General features: G+C 52.7%; 1 protein-coding gene across 1 annotated transcript in view; it reads left to right on the top strand.

The window, feature by feature from the left end:
* Positions 1-21,381, top strand: part of SLC2A13 (solute carrier family 2 member 13) — a 333,838-nt gene extending 312,457 nt beyond the window's left edge. The window contains exons 8-10 of the mRNA XM_062195072.1: positions 12,363-12,484; positions 12,594-12,746; positions 16,805-21,381. Of these exons, the coding sequence (XP_062051056.1) occupies positions 12,363-12,484; positions 12,594-12,746; positions 16,805-17,031 (502 nt within the window). The 3' untranslated portion in view covers positions 17,032-21,381. The remainder of the gene's footprint in view (positions 1-12,362; positions 12,485-12,593; positions 12,747-16,804) is intronic.
* The last annotated feature ends 354 nt before the right edge of the window (positions 21,382-21,735 follow it).

Here is a 21,735-nt window from a genome sequence, read left to right as displayed (position 1 = left end):
GAGTCAGGGAATGCTGAACAGGACACTGGCTGTCCTCTGCGTGACGGTCAGGGACCTGGGTTTCCTCTTTTCTCCCACAGTTCCTAGGGCTGAGTACTTTGCACGCAGCGTCAGTCCCACTAGCAGCACCAAGACCTTGCGCAGGCCATGGGAATGGAACAAGCAGCTGCCTTTTAGGAGAATGGCCCAGAAGTCTTAAAAAAAAAAAAAGATTTATTTATTTATTTGAAAGGCAAAGTTATAGAGAGGCAGAGACAGAGAAAGAGAGGTCCTCCATCCGCTGGTTCACTCCACAAATGGCTACAACAGCTTGAGCTGTGCTGCTCCGAAGCCAGGAGCCAGGACCTTCTTCTGGGTGTCCCAAGCAGATGCAGGGGCCCAAGCACCTGGACCATCTTCTACTGCTTTCCCAGGCCACAGCAGAGAGCTGGACCGGAAGTGGAGCAGCCGGGACTTGAACATGTACCCATATGGGATGCTGGCACTGCAGACCGGGGCTTTAACCTGCTGGGCCACAGCACCAGCCCTGGCCCAAAAGTTTTGTACCTTACTCCTGCTCACATCCCAGGAGCCAACGTTCACTCGCTAAGACGAGGATGTCTTCATGCGAGCAAAATACCAAAATGGCCATGCATGACCTTGAAGATGTGGTATCAAGAAGCAGGTTACAAAATGGCCACTGTATAGAATTCCCTTTCTATGAAGCGTCCAGAAGAGGAAAAGTCCACACAAATGTAAAGTAGATTCATGGTTGCTGGGGGCCAGGAAAAGAGACCTTGGCGAGGGAATGCCCTAGGTTTGGGGTTTCTTGTTGCTGTGATGAGAGTGATCCACGGTTAGGCAGTGATGATGGTTTCACAACTGTGAATGAACCTTTTTTTAAAAAAAAATCACTGAGCTGTGTACTGAAAAGGGTGCATCTCATGGTGAGTGAATTCTATCTCTGTAGCTGTTATAAAGAGAAAAAAAATCTCACTTCTTAGTTCTTCCGTGGGCACTTTCCTGGGCCTAGGAACCACATTGGGACACGAGCAAATGAATAAGAGAATAGTACGTGGCTTTGGTTAAGCATCCAGGCACACAGAGGCCTTTGCAAGGGCAGAGTCCAGAGAAATGCCCGAAGCACGGTGCTCTTGTTCTTTGCAGACAGAGAACAGCACCTCTGTGAAGGAATGGCCCACACGCGGATCCCTGCACTGGCGGGAGTAGTCCAGGGCGCTCGCTGACAGATTTCAGGTGCACGCGGTGCCGTGGGAGCAGCTGGCAGACCAGGCGCTCTTCACAGAGGTGGTTTATTTAGGTTCGTTGCTGCAGGTGACCTGTGGGTGGCGCTCAAAGCCGTTTCCTGGCCTTGGAACGTGGAGGACGTTGCCCCCAGAACGATCCTCATGGCTGGTTGTAGGGAGAACGAGGCCGGCCAGACCGCCCCTTCCGAAGTCACTACCATTCTTCAGGTGACTCAGCTTCAGAGGGTTGATCCACCGGTTGGGCATACGTTGTCTTAGCCCCGCAGCGTAAAAGGACCACAAGGAGACTCTGAATTCCCCGTGCTGACACAGACGCCCGTGCAAAGTGCTCTACCGGAAGCATTTAACACCGGAAGTCAGCCCTCACATGGGCCTCAGCCTGAATTCCCTCACGCTCCCTGTGCCTGCCCAGTGTCCGGTGTGGCATCCCCTGCACCTGGCTCAGGAGCTGCAGCCCTGCCAGGTGCCCGGCACCGGCAGACACCACAGACACCAATCCTGTCTGGAAGGATCCTCCTCGGTGCAGGCCGCAGCTCACTCCACAGAGAAACTTGCAGATAAAATGAGCAGCTCCCAGTGCAGTTCTCTGAATATGCATGGAACTGGGCACCACAGAGAAGTGAGAGAAACACAGGGCAGCAGCCACGCACCCGCAGAGAGCAAAGGTGTTGGATTTGAGGAACGAGGAAAACCACCATGGATGTGATCTTTTGAAAGGGGGTGGGGATTTGGGAAGATTTCTTTCCCTCTTATTCTCTGTTGCTTTGTCTTTACAATAAGTAAGTAAATAAATATTTTTTTAAAAAAGAAAGCCTGTAATACTGCATTATTACAATTTCAAAATAGGCACAGGAGGAGCCGGCGCCATGGCTCATTTGGCTAATCCTCCGCCTGCAGCGCCGGCATCCCATATGGGCGCCAGGTTCTAGTCCTGGTTGCTCCTCTTCCAGTCCAACTCTCTGCTGTGGCCCAGCAGGGCAGTGGAGGATGGTCTAAGTGCTTGGGCACCTGCATGGGAGACCAGGAAAAGCACCTGGCTCCTGGCTTCGGATCGGCGCAGGGCTGGCTGTAGTGACCATTTTTGGTGGGGGGGTGAACCAACGGACAGAAGACCTTTCAGTCTCTCACTGTGTATCTCTGCCAAAAAATAAATAAATAAAAAAATATTTAAAGTAGGCACAGGCAAGCAGTATCATTTTTGAGAAATGGAAGTGTAGACCATATCCCTATACAGAAAAACAAGCGCATGACTTACTCTGAATTCATGGCCGGTACCTCCAGGGCTGGTGGGGAAAAGCCCAGTTTCCAGCATCGGATGACAGCGTGGTTCTCAGCCTGCTTCGGGGTGAAGCAGTGGTTCTTTACGGCTGTCCTTTGAGGTGTATGTAGAAAGTCTGTAATTCCGTGTGTGTGATAGTTTATGAATGAATGCATGAACAATTTTATTTGCATATACTTGCAAAAATTAGGTTTTTAATTATGTGTGAGGAAAGAACAAGCCACAATTCAAGGGATCTTCAAAAAGTTCATGGAGGGGCCTGCACTGTGGCACAATGAGTTAAAGCCCCGGCCTGCAGAGCCAGCTCCAATTCCTATCCAGCCCCCTGCGAATGCGCTTGGGAAAGCAGTGGAGCGTGGCCATAGTCCTACGTGGGAAACCTGGAAGAAACTCCTGGCTCCGAATCAGCCCAGCTCCAGGCATTGTGAACATTTAGGGAGTGAACGAGTAGATGGAAGACCTCCCTGTCTCTGTCTCTTCTTCTCTCTGTAACTCTGTCTTTGAAAAAAATAATTCTTTTTAAAGAAAAAAAGTTGATGGACAATGTATATTGTGAAAGAACAGCATAGATTTCAAAAATCGTTTCATCACTCTGCATGTTACAATGATGCATAATGAAATTCAAACATTTTACACCAAGGCAGATTTATTTAACAGATCATTTTTTCCAGAAACTTTAATTTTTTTTTTAATTAAGAGGACTCCCCATCTGCTGGTTCATTCCCCAGATGCCTGCACCAGCTGGCGTTGGGCCAGGCTGAAGCAGATGGAGTCAATCTGGGGCTCCGTGTGGGTGTTAGGGACGTGGTAACTTGAGCTGTCACCACCACATCCCACGGTCTGCACCGAGGAAGCTGGCTTCTGGAGCTGGAGTGAGGCGTTTGAATGCAGGCGCTCTGGTAGGGGACACAGATGTCCCTGCTGTTGTCCCTGACACTAGGCTAAACGTCCACCCCTCCAGGGACTCTGAAGTGCACGCGTTTATTTCATGATGTCAGCAGGGCGGATCCACGTGGATGTGCCGTTGGAGTGTGAGTGTGGGAATCCCAGGTGCAGGACAGCTTGGCTTGTAGAGCTAGCTTCTGACTGAACTCAGCATTCTGTTAGTCGTGCCTCCCAAAAATGTAATGTTCTAGATGGTTCCCAGTGCTTGGGCACGTACAGAGAGCCATGCCCGGGCCGTGGGGACCTCTGTAGGTCTCCTGGAAGTGGAATCCATACATGCTTTTATCATTATATTTCCTTTCCATGAGCTTTTTGAAATGTTCCCAATACCAGTGTGTCGTTTATCATTATGTAATGGTTCCTGGGATCCATAGATGGATGTCCTCTTGTACAGAGGCCAGGTTCCTGTGTTGGGTCTGACAGCACCATGCATCAATGAATGTGTGCCAGTAAAACTTGTTCCATGCATCAGCCAGTGATCAGGGCCCTCCAGACTTTGTGCATTCATGACTAGCAGACACCAGTCTATCACCAGCCCACGTGGTGCATTTACCATTTGTCATTGTTAGACAACGTGGAATATGAACTGTGTTTCCCAAGTAGTTCCACTCATGCACCATCATGGGTCACTAATATATTCACAGGCCCTTAGGGGTAAGTCCGTGGGAATGTGTGCCGAATGGTACATCTCCTCCTCCTCTTATTCCCACTCTTATTTTCCACAGGGATCAATTTTAAATTGGATTTAAACACCTAAGAATAATTTTGTGTTAAGTAAAGAGTTCAATCAGTGGTATTAAGTAGAAAAAGAAAATACTAAAAGGAATAAAATAGTAAGCTGTTCTTCGACAGGACAAGGGCTGACTGTCCATTTCACTTCTACAGGTTTCCTTTTAGGTCCTCAGTTGTCACAGATCAGGGAGAACATATGATATTTGTCCCTCTAGGAATGGCTTATTTCACTCAGCATGATGTTTTCCAGATGCCTCCATTTTGTTGCAAATGACCGGATTTCATTGTTTTTGACTGCTGTATAGTATTCTATGGAGTACATGTCCCATAATTTCTTTATCCAGTCTACTGTTGATGGGCATTTGGGTTGGTTCCAGGTCTTAGCTATTGTGAATTGAGCTGCAATAAACATTAATGTGCAGATGGCTTTTTTATTTGCCAATTTAATTTCCTTTGGGTAAATTCCAAGGAGTGGGATGGCTGGGTTGTATGGTAGGGTTATGTTCAGGTTTCTGAGGAATCTCCAGACTGACTTCCATAGTGGCTTTACCAGTTTGCATTCCCACCAGCAGTGGGTTAGTGTGCCTTTTCCCCACATCCTCTCCAGCATCTGTTGTTTGTTGATTTCTGTCCATTTTTTCTTTATTTCCTAAGACCTTGGTCTCATTTCTTGGCGTCATTCATGACCATGGTTTCCTTGTCCCCATAGAGTGCGGGCTCATTGACAATGCAAGACAGGCCGAACACTGCAGAGTTCCCGTCCTTGTGTTTATCAGATGCCCACAGTCCAAGGTTTCCTGCGGCTTATTCAGGTGCTCAGAGTCTTTCTCACTGCCAGGATGTAGAACTGATCTCCCAGGCCCTGCACAGACACAGGCAGCGGTGCTCAGACAGCCTGCAGCCTGTGGCGGGGACCCCGGGAAGCCCACCCACCACTGAGCACTGACGGCTCTTCTGTGTTGAATGCTCAGGAGCCTGTGTGTGTGTGTGTGCCGGGAAACACACAAACTCCTCCTCTCACCTGTCAATTTGTTTTCTCGCTATATATCTAATAATTTTAACTGGCACTTACAGTAAATTCTTTTTGCATGATATAAAGAATGAATATTTAAATTCACCTATCCTGGTTTTTGTTCTTATACCTAGAATACAACAGATGTCTTCAGTGAGAGGATACATTTATTAAAAGGATGATAACTTGAACGTCAAATGTACGTAATGTTCAATGATTTGCTCTGAACTAACAAAATAAGAGTCCTGCCAAGAGTGGGGTACAAAACCACATCACTAACTCGAATCCTTTGGAAACCCTAGAACCATGAGGCAGTGTTTCTCTGTCCCACTTGGCAAAAGGCAAAAAGTTGTCATTTACCGAGCAAGTATTTATTGAGCCCCACTGTGCGTGGGACTGGACTGTACCTGGGGACCAGGTGCCGTGGGGGCTGGAGAAGCCCCCCCACTGCCAAGGGGGAAGCCGGCGGGGGGGGAGCTGCCATGTGCCCATCGTGTGTCCTGGCTCATCGTGCTCCAGGGCCAGGATCCGATTAGAAGGGAGGGTGGGGTGGATGTTGATGGACCTGGGAATCGAGTCATCCGTCCACATGGTGGGGGTGGGGGGGAAGCTGTCTGGTTGGGGAGGACTCAGATCGATCTCATCCGGCTGACGGCTTAGTTTCACGGCGGAGCATCGGTGAGGAGTTGCAGAAGTGTTCGTAGAAATCCGGAAGTGGGAAGAAAGGCAGCTGCCTGATGGCACTTGAGCTGTGGAGCTGGTGTGTCTTCCAGTGACTGCAGGCGAGGTCCCGGGGACTGCCTGGCAGGGCACAGTTGCACGAGAACGGCTTTCTGTCTCCTCGTAGTTCATGGAGCACTTACGTCAGTGCCTAGTGGCACGGTTTCCTTGTAAGATAGGGGCTGAGACGCCCCTTCTGCCATTGCGTCCCCGGAGCAGCTTCTGGAGCTGTGTGCTTTTCTCATTGCTTCCTGCTGTGACCGCGTCGGCGGCCATCCTGCACGCTGTGGTCCCGGGCAGCTCCTCTCACACAGCCGCGACACCGGCCCTCAGCCTGCACAGCTGTGCTCACGCAGTGTGTTCCCGGGAGCGCCGGCTCCTGCTAGCCAGGGCATACACGGAGCCAGAGGGCACAGCACACTGAGGCCCAGCGCTGCCCGGGGGCTGCCCACTTCCACGTGTGTTTTCCACTCTGATGGAGACCGCTGTGGCTGCTGGCACTGGGAGAAAGCTTCGTTGGGGGAGAGTTAGGAGTGCCCATGCCTGCCTCTTTTTCCACTCGGATTCCCTAGAAAGCGAGACATCTCTGGAAAGAGAGGTTCCGTGTGCGCCTGAACTGGTGGGAGCTTGTGCGGAGAGGAGCAAACAGGCAGGAGGGTTGCAGACCAGCCATGGGATCCTCGGGAAGTGGCTGCACTAAAAAGGAATTGTCGCCTGTGCAACATGGGAATGCTGCTGCTCCTGCCTTGAATTACGGCAAAGCTGGACTGCATCGACAGGGACACAAGGGGTGGTGGGGCTCCAAGCAGGCTCCGTCAGCCCCATCAAGGACGTTTCTCTTGGGGGCGCGGCTTCATGAAGCGGTCAGGAACTCACCCGTGGTGGAAGGCAGCTGTAGACTGGGCTGAAGAGACCCCCGACCTCAGTGCGTTGTTTGCATCAAGCCTGCCCACAGCCGTAAACCAGCTTGTGTTCACTTCCCTGCAGCTGCAGACAGAGCAGGCGGGCTCCCAGGGGCCGTCTTGCTGCAGAAAAAGAGAAAATCAGAGCCCTGATGTAGCTTGGAATTCTTAACCCTTGGGACGATCCGCATGGATCTCCCAGTTCTGAAGAACCCTGTCTGTCTTCATACGGCCACTGGGAGTCACTATTTCAACGAAGCAGACCTAGATTTCACAGGATGGAAGGCATTTGGACAGGAGATACACCGCTGTCCTCTCTGGTACTTGCAATGCAGGGGAGAAATTGGTGTCCGGGAGCCAAAGACCGGCTTAGTGGGAACTGATCCACGTTTTCTGTTGTTTGACTTGACAAACGTGCAGCCGGTACTTGGGCTGTGTGAAGCATGCTAACTGCTCGCCTGGGGTGCCTGGGCAAGGAAAGCAAGGTGACAGGTCTGGGGTCCTCCCCGGAGTTCCCTGTCTCACGAGGGTCGTAGACGTCTCCAGATAAGCCAGGGAAAAAGAGACCTCAGGCGCGAGTGGGGGCCCTTCCAGGTGGAGAAGCCTCGTCCAGGAAGTGAGCCCCACAGGGATGGGGTCAGCCCAGGGCCCCGTCACAGCAGGCACCTGTGCCTGTTATCCTGTGCCACCTGCGATGACCTGCGTCATTCGTTCCATTGACTGTTGTGTTATTTAGCTTTGAATGCGGTTTTCAGTCCCTCAGTGGTTGTTATACAAGTATTAGCATCTTATCAATCAGTGGTCACCCAGAAAAGGCTCTGCTGAGCTCCCTGCGCTCAGTTCTCTGCTCATCCGTGTGACAGACAAGCCAGAATGTCCTGCCAGCGCTCGGGCGTCGTGCAGACCCTCAGAGCAGGCAGCTGACTGCAGGGCAGGGGCCCACAGCACCACCTCGTCGAGCGTCTGGATGTGGGTGAAGGCCTTGATAAAGAGGGAGGAGAGCGTTTGAAAAACCACCGGGCCCAGCTAGCCAGGGGTTCGGACCCAGGGCCTTTGGGAAAACTAGAAAGTGGGAGGACGTGCTCGTGCCGGCCCCCATTTCCTGGCCCACACCGGAGCTCTGTGCCCGCCTGCCTGCCCCCGGCTGCATGGTCCCTGGGCAGCGTGCTGAGCTCTGGGCGAGCTGTTGAGCCTCCCAGCCCTGGCTTACATGATCTGTACAATGAGGACAGCGGAAGCCGTGTCCTGTGCTGCAGAAGCTGGGATTCCACACTGGGCGCCCTCATCGAATGAAACCCTTGAAGTCTCTCGTGGCTGGAGAGCCCCTCAGGCCTGAATGGCCATGTTGTGCCAGTCTGCTGCTCTGATTCCCCTTGGACGTCTCCCTGCCTCTGCCTGCTTTGGTCTTGCCCCCTCCCACCACCCAGAGTCCCTCGTGGTGGAACCGGAAGTGGGATGGGTGTGGCCAGGAGGCAGATTCTAAACAGGATGAGTCCAAAAGGAAGAGCTGTACTGCCTTCCACCACAGCCTTCTGAGCACCTGCCGGCCCCCTGGGGGGCTGGGAGGAGTCAGGGCCGTGGACTAAGCTTCGTCACTGCCGTCCGTGTTGAGAGAAGTGGGTTCATGTTTGCGTTCTCAGCTCTTGGAAGGGTCATGATAAAGCTGTACAGGGAGCTACGAGAGAAGCCACCCCGAGTGTGTCACCGATGCCATACAGAAGAGCGAGTGTCAGCCCCTAGGGACACCATGTGTTGTGGGTTACGGCCTGGCCATCTCCCCACAGCTCAGTGACCCAAAGCGGGGTGGAAGGGATGGCAGGTGCTTGCCCGAGACCATAGTAAGCCTCACCACCCCGTCTCCAAAACTCAATACCTTATAGTAGGCACCTTGAGGGGTGATGTGCCATAATTTTATCATCGATTAGGGCTGGATAGGTGACGCTTGGAGGTTTGCTTTGTCAATACAGTTTGTGTCTTTCTCCCTCTCCCATGTCATGTGAGAAGGATAAATAATCTCATCCTGGTGACTAAAGGGTGCTACAGAAAGCTCAGCGCTTGTGTAGGGAGCTGAGAGTGTTTTACTTAGGGTGGACTGTGGCGAGGGTCTCACTGTCCACTGCAGAGGCCGAGCCGGTCCAGAGCCGCGATGTCCAGGTGTGCCGCCAGGGGGCGCTATGGTTTCCTTGCTTGCAGCAACCTCTGGCCCAGCCAGCCCGCTGGCGCACGGAGGCCATTAGCAATGCCTCCGGTGGGACGTGGCGGCATCCCACTCGCGTGTTGCCTGCGGGTGTGACTTCGGCTGGGCCAGCGCCCTTAGGCTGTCCTGAAACCAGCGGAGGTGACCACGCAGCCGGCATCCGCGCCTTGCACAGCGGGACGCTACGCAGAGAAGTGGGATCAGAGCGGAAATAAGTTTCAGTGAATTTTACGTATTTATAGGCATCCCTCCCTCCGGAACCTACCTGCCTGCGTTTTTCCTTTCTGCCTGTTCATGGCTTTACTCCCCAAGTGCCCGACATGTGCGAGCTGGGCCAGGCCATGGTCACATCTGTGTCTCCCCTGTGGGTGATGAGGTCCCAGCTACTCTGAGCCACTTAGCAAGAAGTTGTCAGTGGGAGTGAAGCTGGGACTTGAACTTATGGTCAATCCCTGTGCGAGACGCCTGCCGCCTTCCTTGCTCCGGGATCGTCCTAGTTCGAGACGGTCTCAGTGGCGGGTAGTGGGGTGCAGGGTCATTGGTTGGGCGTTGCTGCTGCAGTTTTCTGCTCAGAGGCAAAGGAGAGGGCCTGGTGAGCCACGCAGGAGGCCTCCCCGCCCTCTGAGCACTGTGATGGACTGGGGACTTGGAGGGGCCAGCGACGGGGCACAGTGGGTTAAGCCACCACCCGCAGCGCCTGCATCCTAACTGCAGGCGCCAGTTCAAGGCCCCAGCTGCTCTGCCCCAGTCCAGCTCCCTGCTCGTGCACACGGGCGGCATCAGATGCCGGCCCAAGTGCTTGAACCCCATCACCCCTGTAGGCGGCTCGGGTTTAGTTTCAGACTCCTGGCTTCTGCCCGGCTCAGCATCAGTTGTGATCATTTTCAGAGTGAACCAGAGATGCAAAATGTCTGTCATTCTGCCTTTCAGACAGTCTGCCTTTGGCAGACACGTACATTTAATCTTCATAGCGCCTTATGAACACCTGTTTTAACAGAGAGGGTAGGAAACTTTCCCAGAGATGCACAGCTGGTCATTGGAGATGCAAACCCATGTTGCTTACCCGCTGTGCCACCTGTGGCGCTGCCTGGGCTGGGCCTTGGGGCAGCGGCAGGAGGAGCCCAGGGAGAGGATTGCCCAGGGTGCTGTGTGGTGATGAGGAGACAGACATGGACAGCAGCTGACACGGGGGCATCGTGGGGGCCCTGAGGGCCGGGGTGGTGCTGACGGCAGATAGCGGGGGTGAGTCGGCTGTGAGTGCGGGAATCGGCTGCGGAACACACCGGGTCTGCTGGACGTGTGCTAAGAAAACCCGTGGTCCGGTCTGGCTGGAGGAGGGGGTGGTGCCTAGGACAGCTGCAGGCCCTGCTTTGTGGGCAGCTGGGGGAGAGACCGCGTGGTCTGAGTGGCAGGAGTCGGATCCCGGGCATGGGGAGGCGAGTGGGGGCCGTGCGTTTCCTGCCGCTGCACACGTGTGATGTCGCGGCTTCTGTGCACCTGGGGCCCTCTGTTTACAGCTCGCGAGGGTCCAGCCCACGTGCACGACTGGGACTCCATTTAGTCTCACACCCAGGACTTCCACGTCTTGCGGGCTTTGGGCTGGCATGGCCTTCAGTTCCTCCCGCCCCCGTCCCAGGCTTCCAGCGCCGTGGAGGCTTCTGCCCAGCAGGAGAGAGCCTTCAGCGTTCAGTCCCACTTCCTGTCGCGGGCACCCTGTGCTCGTCACAGGTCACGTGCACTCAGGGTGAGGCCCAGAAACAGCGATCCCGGGGCCGGGGGAGAGAGTGAGGCCGACGTACATGGTACGCGCTCTGGTGGTGCTGATACGGAGAGAAAGAGTAAGTTTCCAGAAAGCGTCTAGAAAGGACGATTTCCCGCCTGTCACGGGTGAAATTCTTGGTCTAAGCCTGAGCCTCCAGGGCCTCTTTGAGGTGGATGTGAGATGAGCACGGTACCTGGGTCACATCCACGCTCCCTGCTCAGGGGTTGACCCAGCCTGGGTCTGCACCTCGGGAGCCGGGGCCAGTGCTCATGGTCTCAGCCACCGTGCTCCACTTGGACTTGAAATGGAGGGGATGTGCAGAAGTGGTAGGAAGACACTGAAACACAGGCTGGGCCAGGGTTGGAAGCCACTGTGACACAGGGAACGTGGGAGCACCTACAGCAGAACTGGCACGAGCGGCACCAGGAGGTCACAGGCTGGGCCCCGTGCTCAGGGCCCAGGTGCAGGGCCCTGTGCCCATGAGGACACTGAGTGTCCCCGCCCACCTGTGATGTCCTTTCATTTCACAGATGAGGAAGTGATGGCGCCACTGCCACCCCCCCTCCAGGCTCCACAAGTGGACCAGGGGGCCAAAGATGTCTGTGTCTGTCTGCCTTTCCCATACATTCCTAAAAGAAGATTCTGCCAAGACTGTGGTTTGGGATGTGGCACAATGACCAGGAAAGCCCCGGGTGAGGTTTGCACACCCAGCAGGGGGGAAGTGCCGTGTCCTTGCAGAGATGGAACGAGGAGGCACAAGGCCACGGTATGCTTGGGTGGGCCAGAAGTGAGCACCGAACGTGGCAAGGCATGAGGGGTGGAGAGGAGGGCTGAGCAGGTGCCGGAGTCACCAAGGACGGGAAGAGGGCTGGCCAGTCGAGGCCCAGGGCGGACGGAGGCGGAGCAGTGACCATTCTGTGGCTGAGGTTGGCGCTGGCACTGCCTTCATGGTCATCAAGAGGAAGAACGGGGAGTCCACCCGGGGAGTCCGTCTAAACCATAGGATCCGTGGCTTCCCTGTGGAGCCAGGCAGCAGGGGCTTCTGGGAGTGATGGAAGGGAAGCAGGTGCATTGGGAAGCAGGGGAGGGGGGAGAGGTTTGGACCCAGACGTCAGCGATGGTCTCTGTCCTGTGTGCTCCCCCCTCTCCCCTGGCAGCCCCTTCACAGGTGACCCTCCTAATCTGTAACATAGTAGTCCCATTTTACAGATGGGAACAATGGGGTTCAGCAATCTGAGCTTGGTTTTTGCTGTAGCTGCAGGACACGCCCACCACTCAGAGGTCCTCCCCCACAGCAGCGACAGAGCCCAGCCAGAAATCCCGGTTTGCACGAACTGGGTAAGAAACAGAGTATTGTTTTGTGCCACTGCTGTACCTAGCTCCACCAGGCTCTGTGTGCCCTCGCGTATCTAATACTGGATATTTCTTAAGGTTGTTGAGGAAAACCTTTTGGATCCTTTTTCAAGACAGGTAGGCACTTCCCTAGCCATCCACCAAGACCACACTGGATGCCTGCGCCTGTGCCCCGGAGCACCAAGCTCACACCTGTGCGGCATTATTTTTCAGGTGTGAAAATGAAACCAGATTCAAAACAGAAGAGGTGTTTTGGGCTTACAATTTCTGCCCCACTCCGTACTCCTGGACTGCTCTCCTGGGCCTCATCTTGTACCTTGTTTTCTTCGCCCCTGGTAAGTAAGGCTCATGCTTATTGTTCCATGTCCCTTTTGCGAGGACGTGAGCTACCATTTTTCAAATACCGTACATGCTGTTTTACCCAAGTTAAATTTTGTTTCTCAGGAATGGGACCAATGCCTTGGACCGTGAACTCTGAAATATACCCGCTTTGGGCGAGAAGCACAGGAAACGCCTGTTCATCAGGAATAAACTGGATTTTCAACGTCCTGGTCTCTCTGACATTCCTGCACACAGCGGAGTACCTTACGTACTATGGTAGGAGGACTTCTTCCATCTTGTTCTTACTTGTCCTATTGTGTTTTTAGGTACTGTTTGTGATCGACAGACTGCAGGTATTTTTTTTGCCGTTACAAAGCTACACACACGGGCCGGCGCCGTGGCTTAACAGGCTAATCCTCCGCCTTGCGGCGCCGGCACACCGGGTTCTAGTCCCGGTTGGGGCGCCGGATTCTATCCCGGTTGCCCCTCTTCCAGGCCAGCTCTCTGCTATGGCCCGGGAGTGCAGTGGAGGATGGCCCAAGTGCTGGGGCCCTGCACCCGCATGGGAGACCAGGAGAAGCACGTGGCTCCTGGCTTCGGATTAGCACAATGTGCCGGCCGCAGCGGCCATTGGAGGGTGAACCAATGGCAAAAAGGAAGACCTTTCTCTCTGTCTCTCTCTCTCACTATCCACTCTGCCTGTCAAAAAAAAAAAAAAAAAACTACACACACACAAATATTTATATTTCCCTGAGGCCTTGCAAGTGTCACTGGAGAGAGGAGGAATTCTCGCCCCGGGAACAGTGTCTGGTCCCTCAGCGCTGAGCACTGCCACCCAGCCACTGTCCTCACCCAGGCATCACTCGGCTCCTTTCCCAGCTGCGATCTTGTCCCAGAGCTCACAGCTTAACAGAGACATCAGTAAGGGAACAGGCTGGATGGGGCAGGGGGCACGGCTCCAGCAGGCGAGGCCCAACACGTCCCACTCCCAAACCAAAGGCGACCCCGGCGTGTGGACCACACGTGGCTGGGAGACCCAGTGTGCGGCCTGGCTGCATTAGGAAGCTGCCTTGAGTCCATTTTTACTAAAGCGCAAAGGCTTCTCGGTGCTGGCGGAGTGTGACCCTGCTGCCCGCACGACTTCACAGGCGGTGCTAGGGCTCCAGGGGAGGCCCGCGTGCTGTGCAGTGTGGAGCACAGAGCACCGAGGCCCGGCCAGTCCCCACTCCTCCCTGCAGGGACAGGTGGACAGGCGGCCTGGCCACCCCACAAGCAGACCAGCAGCCCACCGCGGGGCCCGACTGCACCGTGTCCCCCGCCATTCCAGTTCCTTCCGGGGCACCGTGCTCTCCCGAGCAGCACTCGGACCTGTTGGCCGTGACTCCCTCTCACGTAGTGGTAGATGCACGCTGAGCACCAGCACACACGGTGAGCACTGTGGGCCCTCTCTCGTGACCCCGCTCACGTTGGGCCGTTTTTCTGTTAATATCTTTAGCTGGCACACCGTTATCTCTGTGAACCTCTCTCTCAGCTGCTGCCTAGCATTTAGGAACTCTGTCTTGCAGAAGTAACCCACTGCCTTTGAACTGGACATGTATAGAGTATGCGGCTCTGTCCACCTGCCAGTTGAGAGTTTGTACATCAGCTCGTGAACTTTTCCTCATGACATGATAAATGTGAACAAAGGAAACATGTCCTCGTCTTGGCTGACCCTTGAAAATGCTTAAAGACCTAAATATATACAAACATCTTGAAAGGACTTTTTTTGTGTGGGAAATCAAGGACCAGATAACACAAGTCCACCTGGGCACAGTTTTGTTTTTTTTTTTTTTTTTTTTGTGACAGGCAGAGTGGACAGTGAGAGAGAGAGAGAGACAGAGAGAAAGGTCTTCCTTTGCCGTTGGTTCACCCTCTAACGGCCGCCGTGGTAGGCGCTCTGCGGCCGGCGCACCGCGCTGTTCCGATGGCAGGAGCCAGGTGCTTCTCCTGGTCTCCCATGGGGTGCAGAGCCCAAGCACTTAGGCCATCCTCCACTGCACTCCCTGGCCACAGCAGAGAGCTGGCCTGGAAGAGGGGCAACCGGGACAGGATCGGTGCCCCGACCGGGACTAGAACCCGGTGTGCCGGCGCCGCAAGGCGGAGGATTAGCCTGTTGAGCCATGGCGCCGGCCCTGGGCACAGTTTTGGTGCCAGCATTCCTTGTTCTTGCATTCCTTGTGCCAGAAAAGCCTGCGTCAGTGGCCGAGAAACACAGGCAGGGCCTGGTGGGCCCCCTGCATGGACGCTGGCGAGCACCCGTCAGCTCTGTGTGGCCTTCCTCGCGTGTGCGCCCAGCACTCGCCCGCAGGGAGAGATGACTCGAGTCTGCTGAGAGCGTGCCGTTTCTGACATTTTAATCTATGGGTTACCAATTTGCACAACCTGTGTGTTATGTTCCTTTTAAGCATGTATGCCTCTTGAGAAAGGTTCTTGTTCACTTCCTTAAAAAAAAAATTACTTATTTCAGTGTCAGAGAGAAAATCTCTCTGTCTCTCTCCCTACCTGCTGGTTGACTCCCCCAGACGGCCACAATGGCCAGAGCTGGGCCGGCCCTGAGCCCAGAGCTCAGTACGGGTCTCCCCTGGCCCATCTGCTGCTGCTTCTTCCAGGCCATTAGCAGGGAGCTGGGTCGGAAGTGCAGCAGCCAGGACTCAAACCAGGGCCCAGGTGGGATGCCAGCATCGCAGGTGGCAGCTTTCCCTGCTTCACCACAGTGCTGGCCCCTCCTTCCTCCTGTTTAGTTGTTTCCTTGTAAACCCACATTGCTTATACCTGCCTGCCCAGTACCAACATCCGGTAAGCCATACTGAAATGGCACCAACATTACAGACAGTTTCTGTAATCCAGAACTTTATTCTGGAGGAAGGCAGTCTTACTGGAGCCCCAGTAAACGGGAGGAGTTTGTTCCTGTGCCGTGGAGCAGACCGTGCCAGACATTTCCGCCTTCACTGCAGGGGAGAGAACTGAGCACATGCGTTCCAGCGCTGTTGCCAGCGGCGTGGAGCCTGTCCTGGCCCCCACGCTTGGCAGGCAGTTCTGACTTCTGCCTGGTTTCCACTGCTCACATTTTTAAGAAGTCTTCCATTTTTATAGAATTTCCTTGACTTTGGGCTTCTGGGCACAAGCAGGCATCCGTATGGCCCTCCTCTTAAGAACCTTCCTAATCCATCTGCTTTTACCTATGGGCATCTAACAGGGGTTTCTTGGTTTTCATTATGCCGGTGTTGCCAAACCGTGACCAGTACTGCAAGATCCAAGACCACGTTCCGAGAGGCCAGGCTGGGCTTCTGGTCATGGTGTTGTAGTGTGGCAGCCTGGCTCCGTCTTGATCACCTTGGTCACCATCCTGCCTCTGTCCGTTTCTGTCAGAATGGCCACATCCACCCAGCGCTGTCCTGTCAGTCACCCCACCCCCACCCCCACCCCCACCCAGTCAGGCGTCCGAATCTCCATTCTAGGTCTCACAGGGAGCTGGCCCCGAAGGGCACCTGTGCGGGACACCCACACCGGCAGAGGCAGCGGCTCGCCCACGGCCTCCCAGTGCCGGCCCCTGAATGACTCCCACCGCGCCACACAGCCAAGCAGGTGTTCCTTCTCCCGCGGGGACAGTCCGTTGTCTCTCAGATTTGGATCTGCCCTCCCCTGCCTCTGGTACAGCACTGCCCACACTGAAGGCCCCAGAGCCTCCATTTAGCTGTTCTCTGCCCTTGGAAACCCCGGCTCTTGTATTTTCAAGGAAGGCAGTCTGGGAAATAGGCAGAGAGAACCACCCAGTCGCCCTTCCTGCACCTTGAGGACGCTGGCAAGGAGGTTGCTGGGAGAGAGCCAAGGGCACGGGGGAAGGAGTCACCTTGGGGGTGCAGCCGACAGGATGTCCTAACATGGGGGATGTTGGCTGTGACACGAGAAAGGCCAGGGACGACTCCCAGACTTCTGGCTGAGAGACTGGAAGGAGGCGGTCGCCTTGTCTTCCACGGAGGTTGATTCCACGGTGGTGCCATTGTGCGTGGGCCTGGAAACACAGGGTGAATAAGAAAGAAAGGTGCGTGACCTAGGAGACGAGACACGCACAGCACTGGAGGACTCCGTGTCAGTGTGCAGGGGGCGGGCTGCGGAGCCCACGCGCAGGCACAGCCTGGCCTCTCACTCTTCCTGAGGGGGGCACCTTACCGGGGTCTCACGGGGTTAGAATCGCCGGGTCCCACTCCTTGCCGTGATTACGAGTGACTGAGGGAGCACGTCACCCCCGTGCGGCCTCGCAGCCCCTGACTCCGTGTGTCCTGTTTCCCCTGCAGGCGCCTTCTTCCTCTACGCCAGCCTAGCCGCCCTGGGCCTGGTGTTTGTCTACGGCTGTCTTCCGGAGACCAAGGGCAAGAAGCTGGAGGAGATTGAATCCCTCTTCGACAGCAGGCTGTGCACGTGCGGCGCGGCGGACTCTGACGAGGGGCGGTACATCGAGTATATCCGGGTGAAGGGCAGCAACTACCACCTCTCTGACAACGACGCCTCTGACGTGGAGTAGCTCAGCTGCTACGTGCGGAGAACAGCAGTGGTGACCTCGCGACCCCGCCTCTGATCTGGCTCTTTCCGGTCTAGTGCTGAGTGGCTTCGGGTTCTAGAGTACTTGATGTAGGCGGAAGATACGACCAGGGTGACATCGTTTCTTTTCCCCACAAGATACGTAAAAACAAAAAATCCACCGAGATTTCTGCCTAACAGTTGTTACTCAGATCCGTGCACTTGCTTCCCTTAGTCCAGAATGAATACCGTACCCACTGGCTTCAGTGCTACACCACCTGTCTGCCCCCACGGCCACGCACTTCTCAGTGGCCACAGACCCAGTGACAGACATGTGTCAGTGAGGAATTGGCGTTGTACCCACACACACACTTCCTGAGGGGCAGCGCTCCCTGGGAGCGGCTGATACCCAGCGGCAGGTGCAGAGAGGGCTCCCACGTCTCTCGTTCCCAGTCCAGGTCCCGGGGCCCCTCTCAGTGCAGAAGTGGACTGTGCACGGGAGCTTGGGAACAGGGCGCACAGCAGGTCTCGCAGGAGTTTCTCCATCAGCGATAAGCACACACTTGCACACACTTGCCAGGAAGGAAGGAAGGAAGGAAAGGGGGCCCTGGATGGGTCAGTCACCCACACATGCACCCGGCAGTGTCGGCCGACGCTGTTGTGACCTGTGTTTCCGGGCCGGCTTTGGTTCCCCGCCAGAATCCTACCTTCACCCGCTGTCTGGAGCCCTGCTCGCCGTGCCTGCCGTTGGCTGCCAGCAGACTGTGTCCCCTTCCAGTCAGACGTGAATCTCTGAAGCCAAACACAGGAAGGAAATCGGCAACAGAAATAATCCTGTTACTGATGGTTAAGTACCAGAGTGGGGCTTGGTTTCTTCCTGAGTCTCTTAAATCTTCCTAAGGGGATTTTAGTTCTCAATTGTCTTCTTTTTGTAACTTAAGAACATAGCCTAATTTTTATTTTGCACACTTTTTTCCTTTTACCCTGAGAGTTTGCCAGAGAGAGAGAGAGAAAGAGGGAGAGACTGACAGAGAGAGAGACTTATCTCTGTTTCCTCATGCTTGGTTTAGGTTTTTTTTCCCTTACTTGCGTAAAAATTGCGATTTTACAGTGTTATAAAGTAACAGTTGTAACATAGGACACGTCTCTAAGAAATGTGTGTGTTCTACATTTCGGCAAGACTTGCCGTGTATCCTCTGCACCCATCGGTGAATTCTTGATTTCTGCCTCTCTGTTAAGCACGGTGTGGCGGGCACAGGCGCTGCTGTGGCAGCGGGAAGGCATCCCTGCGCGGCGTCTGAATGTGGCTCTGAGCTCCGCAAGGTCTCTCTCGGAGGGAAGAGGTGGTGCCTCTGGCTTCAGAGCGTGTCTGGCAGCCGGTTCACGTGCGGCATGTTCCTCTCCCAGCCATCAAGCTGAGAACACAGCAAGGAGGCTCACCCTCCAGGCCCCCAAGGCACTGCAATGGTCGCGTTAGTGCCCTGACCGCTGGACTAAAAGACAAGGTTTCCTCCCTTGGTAATTCCATAGAATTAAAAACCCAGTTATTTAGGGTGTTTCCCCCTTGAATTAGGTGCTTTGACAGTTGTTTCTAAGGGGATATTACCATTTTCCCCCAGACAAGCAGATGCGATTTAATACAAAAAAAATTATTTCTTATCCCATAAGGAACTTTTTATCTGTGTAATATTTTATACAGGTAAAACAAAATGGAAACTATTGTGTGGTACAATCACAGTGCAATGAGGAGAAAAGTACTTAGAACAATTAAGTGCTGTCTTTAAAAATTTATTTTTCTGATTTATCCAAATGATTGCCTCAATTCTTACCTTATTGTATCTCTAGCCTTAACTTACTCCTGTCCTCAGCTGGGCTGATGCACGGAGCTTTATCAAGGGAGCGACTAAACACGGCCTGTTCTCCCCGACCTAAGCAAACGATGCTTATAGCTCTGTCCTCGTAAATGCAGAGAACAGAGAAAATCGGCCACAGTTCTCTTCCCCGTTCTCCTGCACCACTTCTGTAAAGCACTATTTGTTATTTATATAGTGAAAAATACTCCATAGAGAGAGAGACACAGTAGAAAAATTATTTATAACTTTTTAAAAACAAATAATTACTTGAAAAAGAACCTTATATAATTAGGGTATTATTTTTGGATTTGGTGAGCATTTATAGTATATAAAAAAAATCAAACTTTTCAGGTTTTTTTATATTGCACACCTCCTTCAGTTCTCCGCATCTTTGGCTGCCGCTATCAATCATCCCGCTGCAAATACCAGCACACATCTTACCTGCAGTGAGAAGTTTATACAGGGCGTGACGGAACCAGGCGCCACGGCCTCAGCTGTGGCGACGGGTCTCCTGAGTGCTGCCACCGTGCCAGAGGCGCACTGTGTTCCAGGAAAACGCAGGGGAAGGCCACCGTTCCTGCCGAGGCTCGGCGGGCGGTGGTTCTGTGATACTTGAGAAAGGTGCAGCTTGATGTAAACGTTGCTGACACTGTGGACTGCTGCACTTTGGTCAGCACCCTAAACAGAAGTATTTTTAATGTAAGGTGAAAGACCTAAATAATAAACAGAAGGTAGCATTTCCATTTGAAAGTCTCTTCCCAGCCATATGCAATAGGCGGTTCCTGGAGAATGCTACTGAATGCTTCTTCAGAATTTATCACTGACCCAGACTTTAGTACATAGGAATCTAGATATTATTTCAGGTTATTTACTCTAAAATGGGAAATCACTTAAAACAAGGCATTCGTAAGTTTTCAGTGTGAGTTCAGTGTCTGTTATACATGGCAGGGATCATCAGGGAAAGCATAGATTTATAACCTAACTTCTTGATTATTTATAGCAAAGTCAAAGTGAAATCCAAGGTCGGGGGGGGGGGTTATGTTTCAGAAACACTATCTATGTGCTATTTAAGAAATTCTCAGAATTTATTGACATGCATATAGCTTATTAATACTGTGATGCAGTGGAGAACTGGAAGATTATTTTGATTTTCTTTCACTGATGTAGACTTTATTAGCAAAAAAATTATACCATATTTCAAGTTATAATATATCAGATTATACTAGTACCTAACAGCTGATTTTATTCCATTGTCATTATTTCCATTGCCAAATTCTGACCTTTGCACTAACTAGGAACAAAAGAGCTTCGTGACATACCAGGCTAGGGTTTGAGCATCGTCGTGTGTGCTCTGGAGCGAACTGTGTTGGAGCACGGGTACAATAGCTGCTGTCTCTGAGGGACTCAGAATCGCTCCCTGCATTCCCTTCTGTGTCCCTTTCTATCCCTCTCTCAGCCTCACTTAGGGCAGAGTTAAGTTGATTGGCTGGAGGGGTTCCGGTTGCAACATTGTGTGAACTGTCAGAACATTCAGTTCTTCAGGGTGAGCAACACCGCTGCTATCCTCACAAATAGCAATCATTTCATAATGCCACACAGCAAACTGCTGCCAACCCCTGCCTGTGTGTTGTCCCTTTACAGAATGGAGTGTTTATGTGCCAGTGACCACCAGACAGGTGTTCTGTACGAGTGCTAGGCTCAGAAGGACACAAGAGTACCCACCTTCTCATTGGCTCGTGAGCGTACAACGATGTCATTCCTGAAAATCTTTACATCAAATGCAGTCTGCTGTACTGGAGTCATTTGTTCACTACCGTCATCTGCCAGTGATGTCCCGAACTTTGCTTTAAACAACTGTTCATATGTTTAATTTCCTTGTATAAATGAGAAAAGGAGATGGACCATGCAGCTAACCAGTACCTTAAATTAAAAACCAGTATTTTGTAAAGCTGTAAAATTTTAGTCCTTTCCGTATCACTCCATCTCCCTCACAAGCTAAAGAAGATGTAGCCCAAGCAGACGTTCGAATGCTACTTGTGCAGACCGATTCCTGGCAGCACTTGGACTCGGACTCAATGCTATCCTTTTATTTGTGATAAAATGTTCAAATTCCTGGTGAGAAGCTCTAGTGTACATCTAGATTCAATCCAAACAGTTCTATGCTTTAAAAATATATGTATTTCAAACAGCATATTTTAGTTTCTGAGTGCACGTTCTATAGTATGTTCTTCACATGTCCTGGCCAATTCAGTACATTTGTTCCCACACACGATGTATGGAATAGCTCTTACAAACTCTGACCGTGGACCATTGCCATCAAAGTCATCCTAGCATACGCTGTATCAAAAGTACCGTATATTTTATGGAGATTTAGTGATATATATGTATATGTTTTTTAAGTTATTTTATTGAAGTTCAATCTTTACATAAAATGTAAATCTTTTTTTAAAGCAAAGTGTGAGTGACAGAACTGTATATGAAAATAATAAAATAAATGCTAAAATAATTCAGTACTCACTGATTTCCCTGGCACTTTCCTGTCTCTGGTTCTCTTCCCGGGGTATTAGGACCTACATTATATGGATGTAGTATCTAAAAGCACCTACACGATCCACACTGCTGACTAGCGCAGCCCTGCTCTCTCAGGATATCCGCACTCGCTGGTTCTAAGGACGATTCTCAGTAGTATATGTGGAACTCTGCAGTGTCACGCTTAGGAACCCTGGAGGCATCGTGCAGGGCTCTGGGCTGTGCAGAGATTCCTCGTGCTGGGTGGATTGCAAATGCAGACAAGCTACTGGCTGGCTGACCAGTGGACGGTTCCTTTGGGCACCTCGGGTTCTGCTTCGCCATCC

The sequence above is a fragment of the Lepus europaeus genome, chromosome 6, assembly GCF_033115175.1.
Source record: "Lepus europaeus isolate LE1 chromosome 6, mLepTim1.pri, whole genome shotgun sequence".
Classification (NCBI taxonomy): domain Eukaryota; kingdom Metazoa; phylum Chordata; class Mammalia; order Lagomorpha; family Leporidae; genus Lepus; species Lepus europaeus.
The sequence above is the reverse complement of the archived record's forward strand: the minus strand, read 5'-3'. Positions and strand labels throughout refer to the sequence as shown.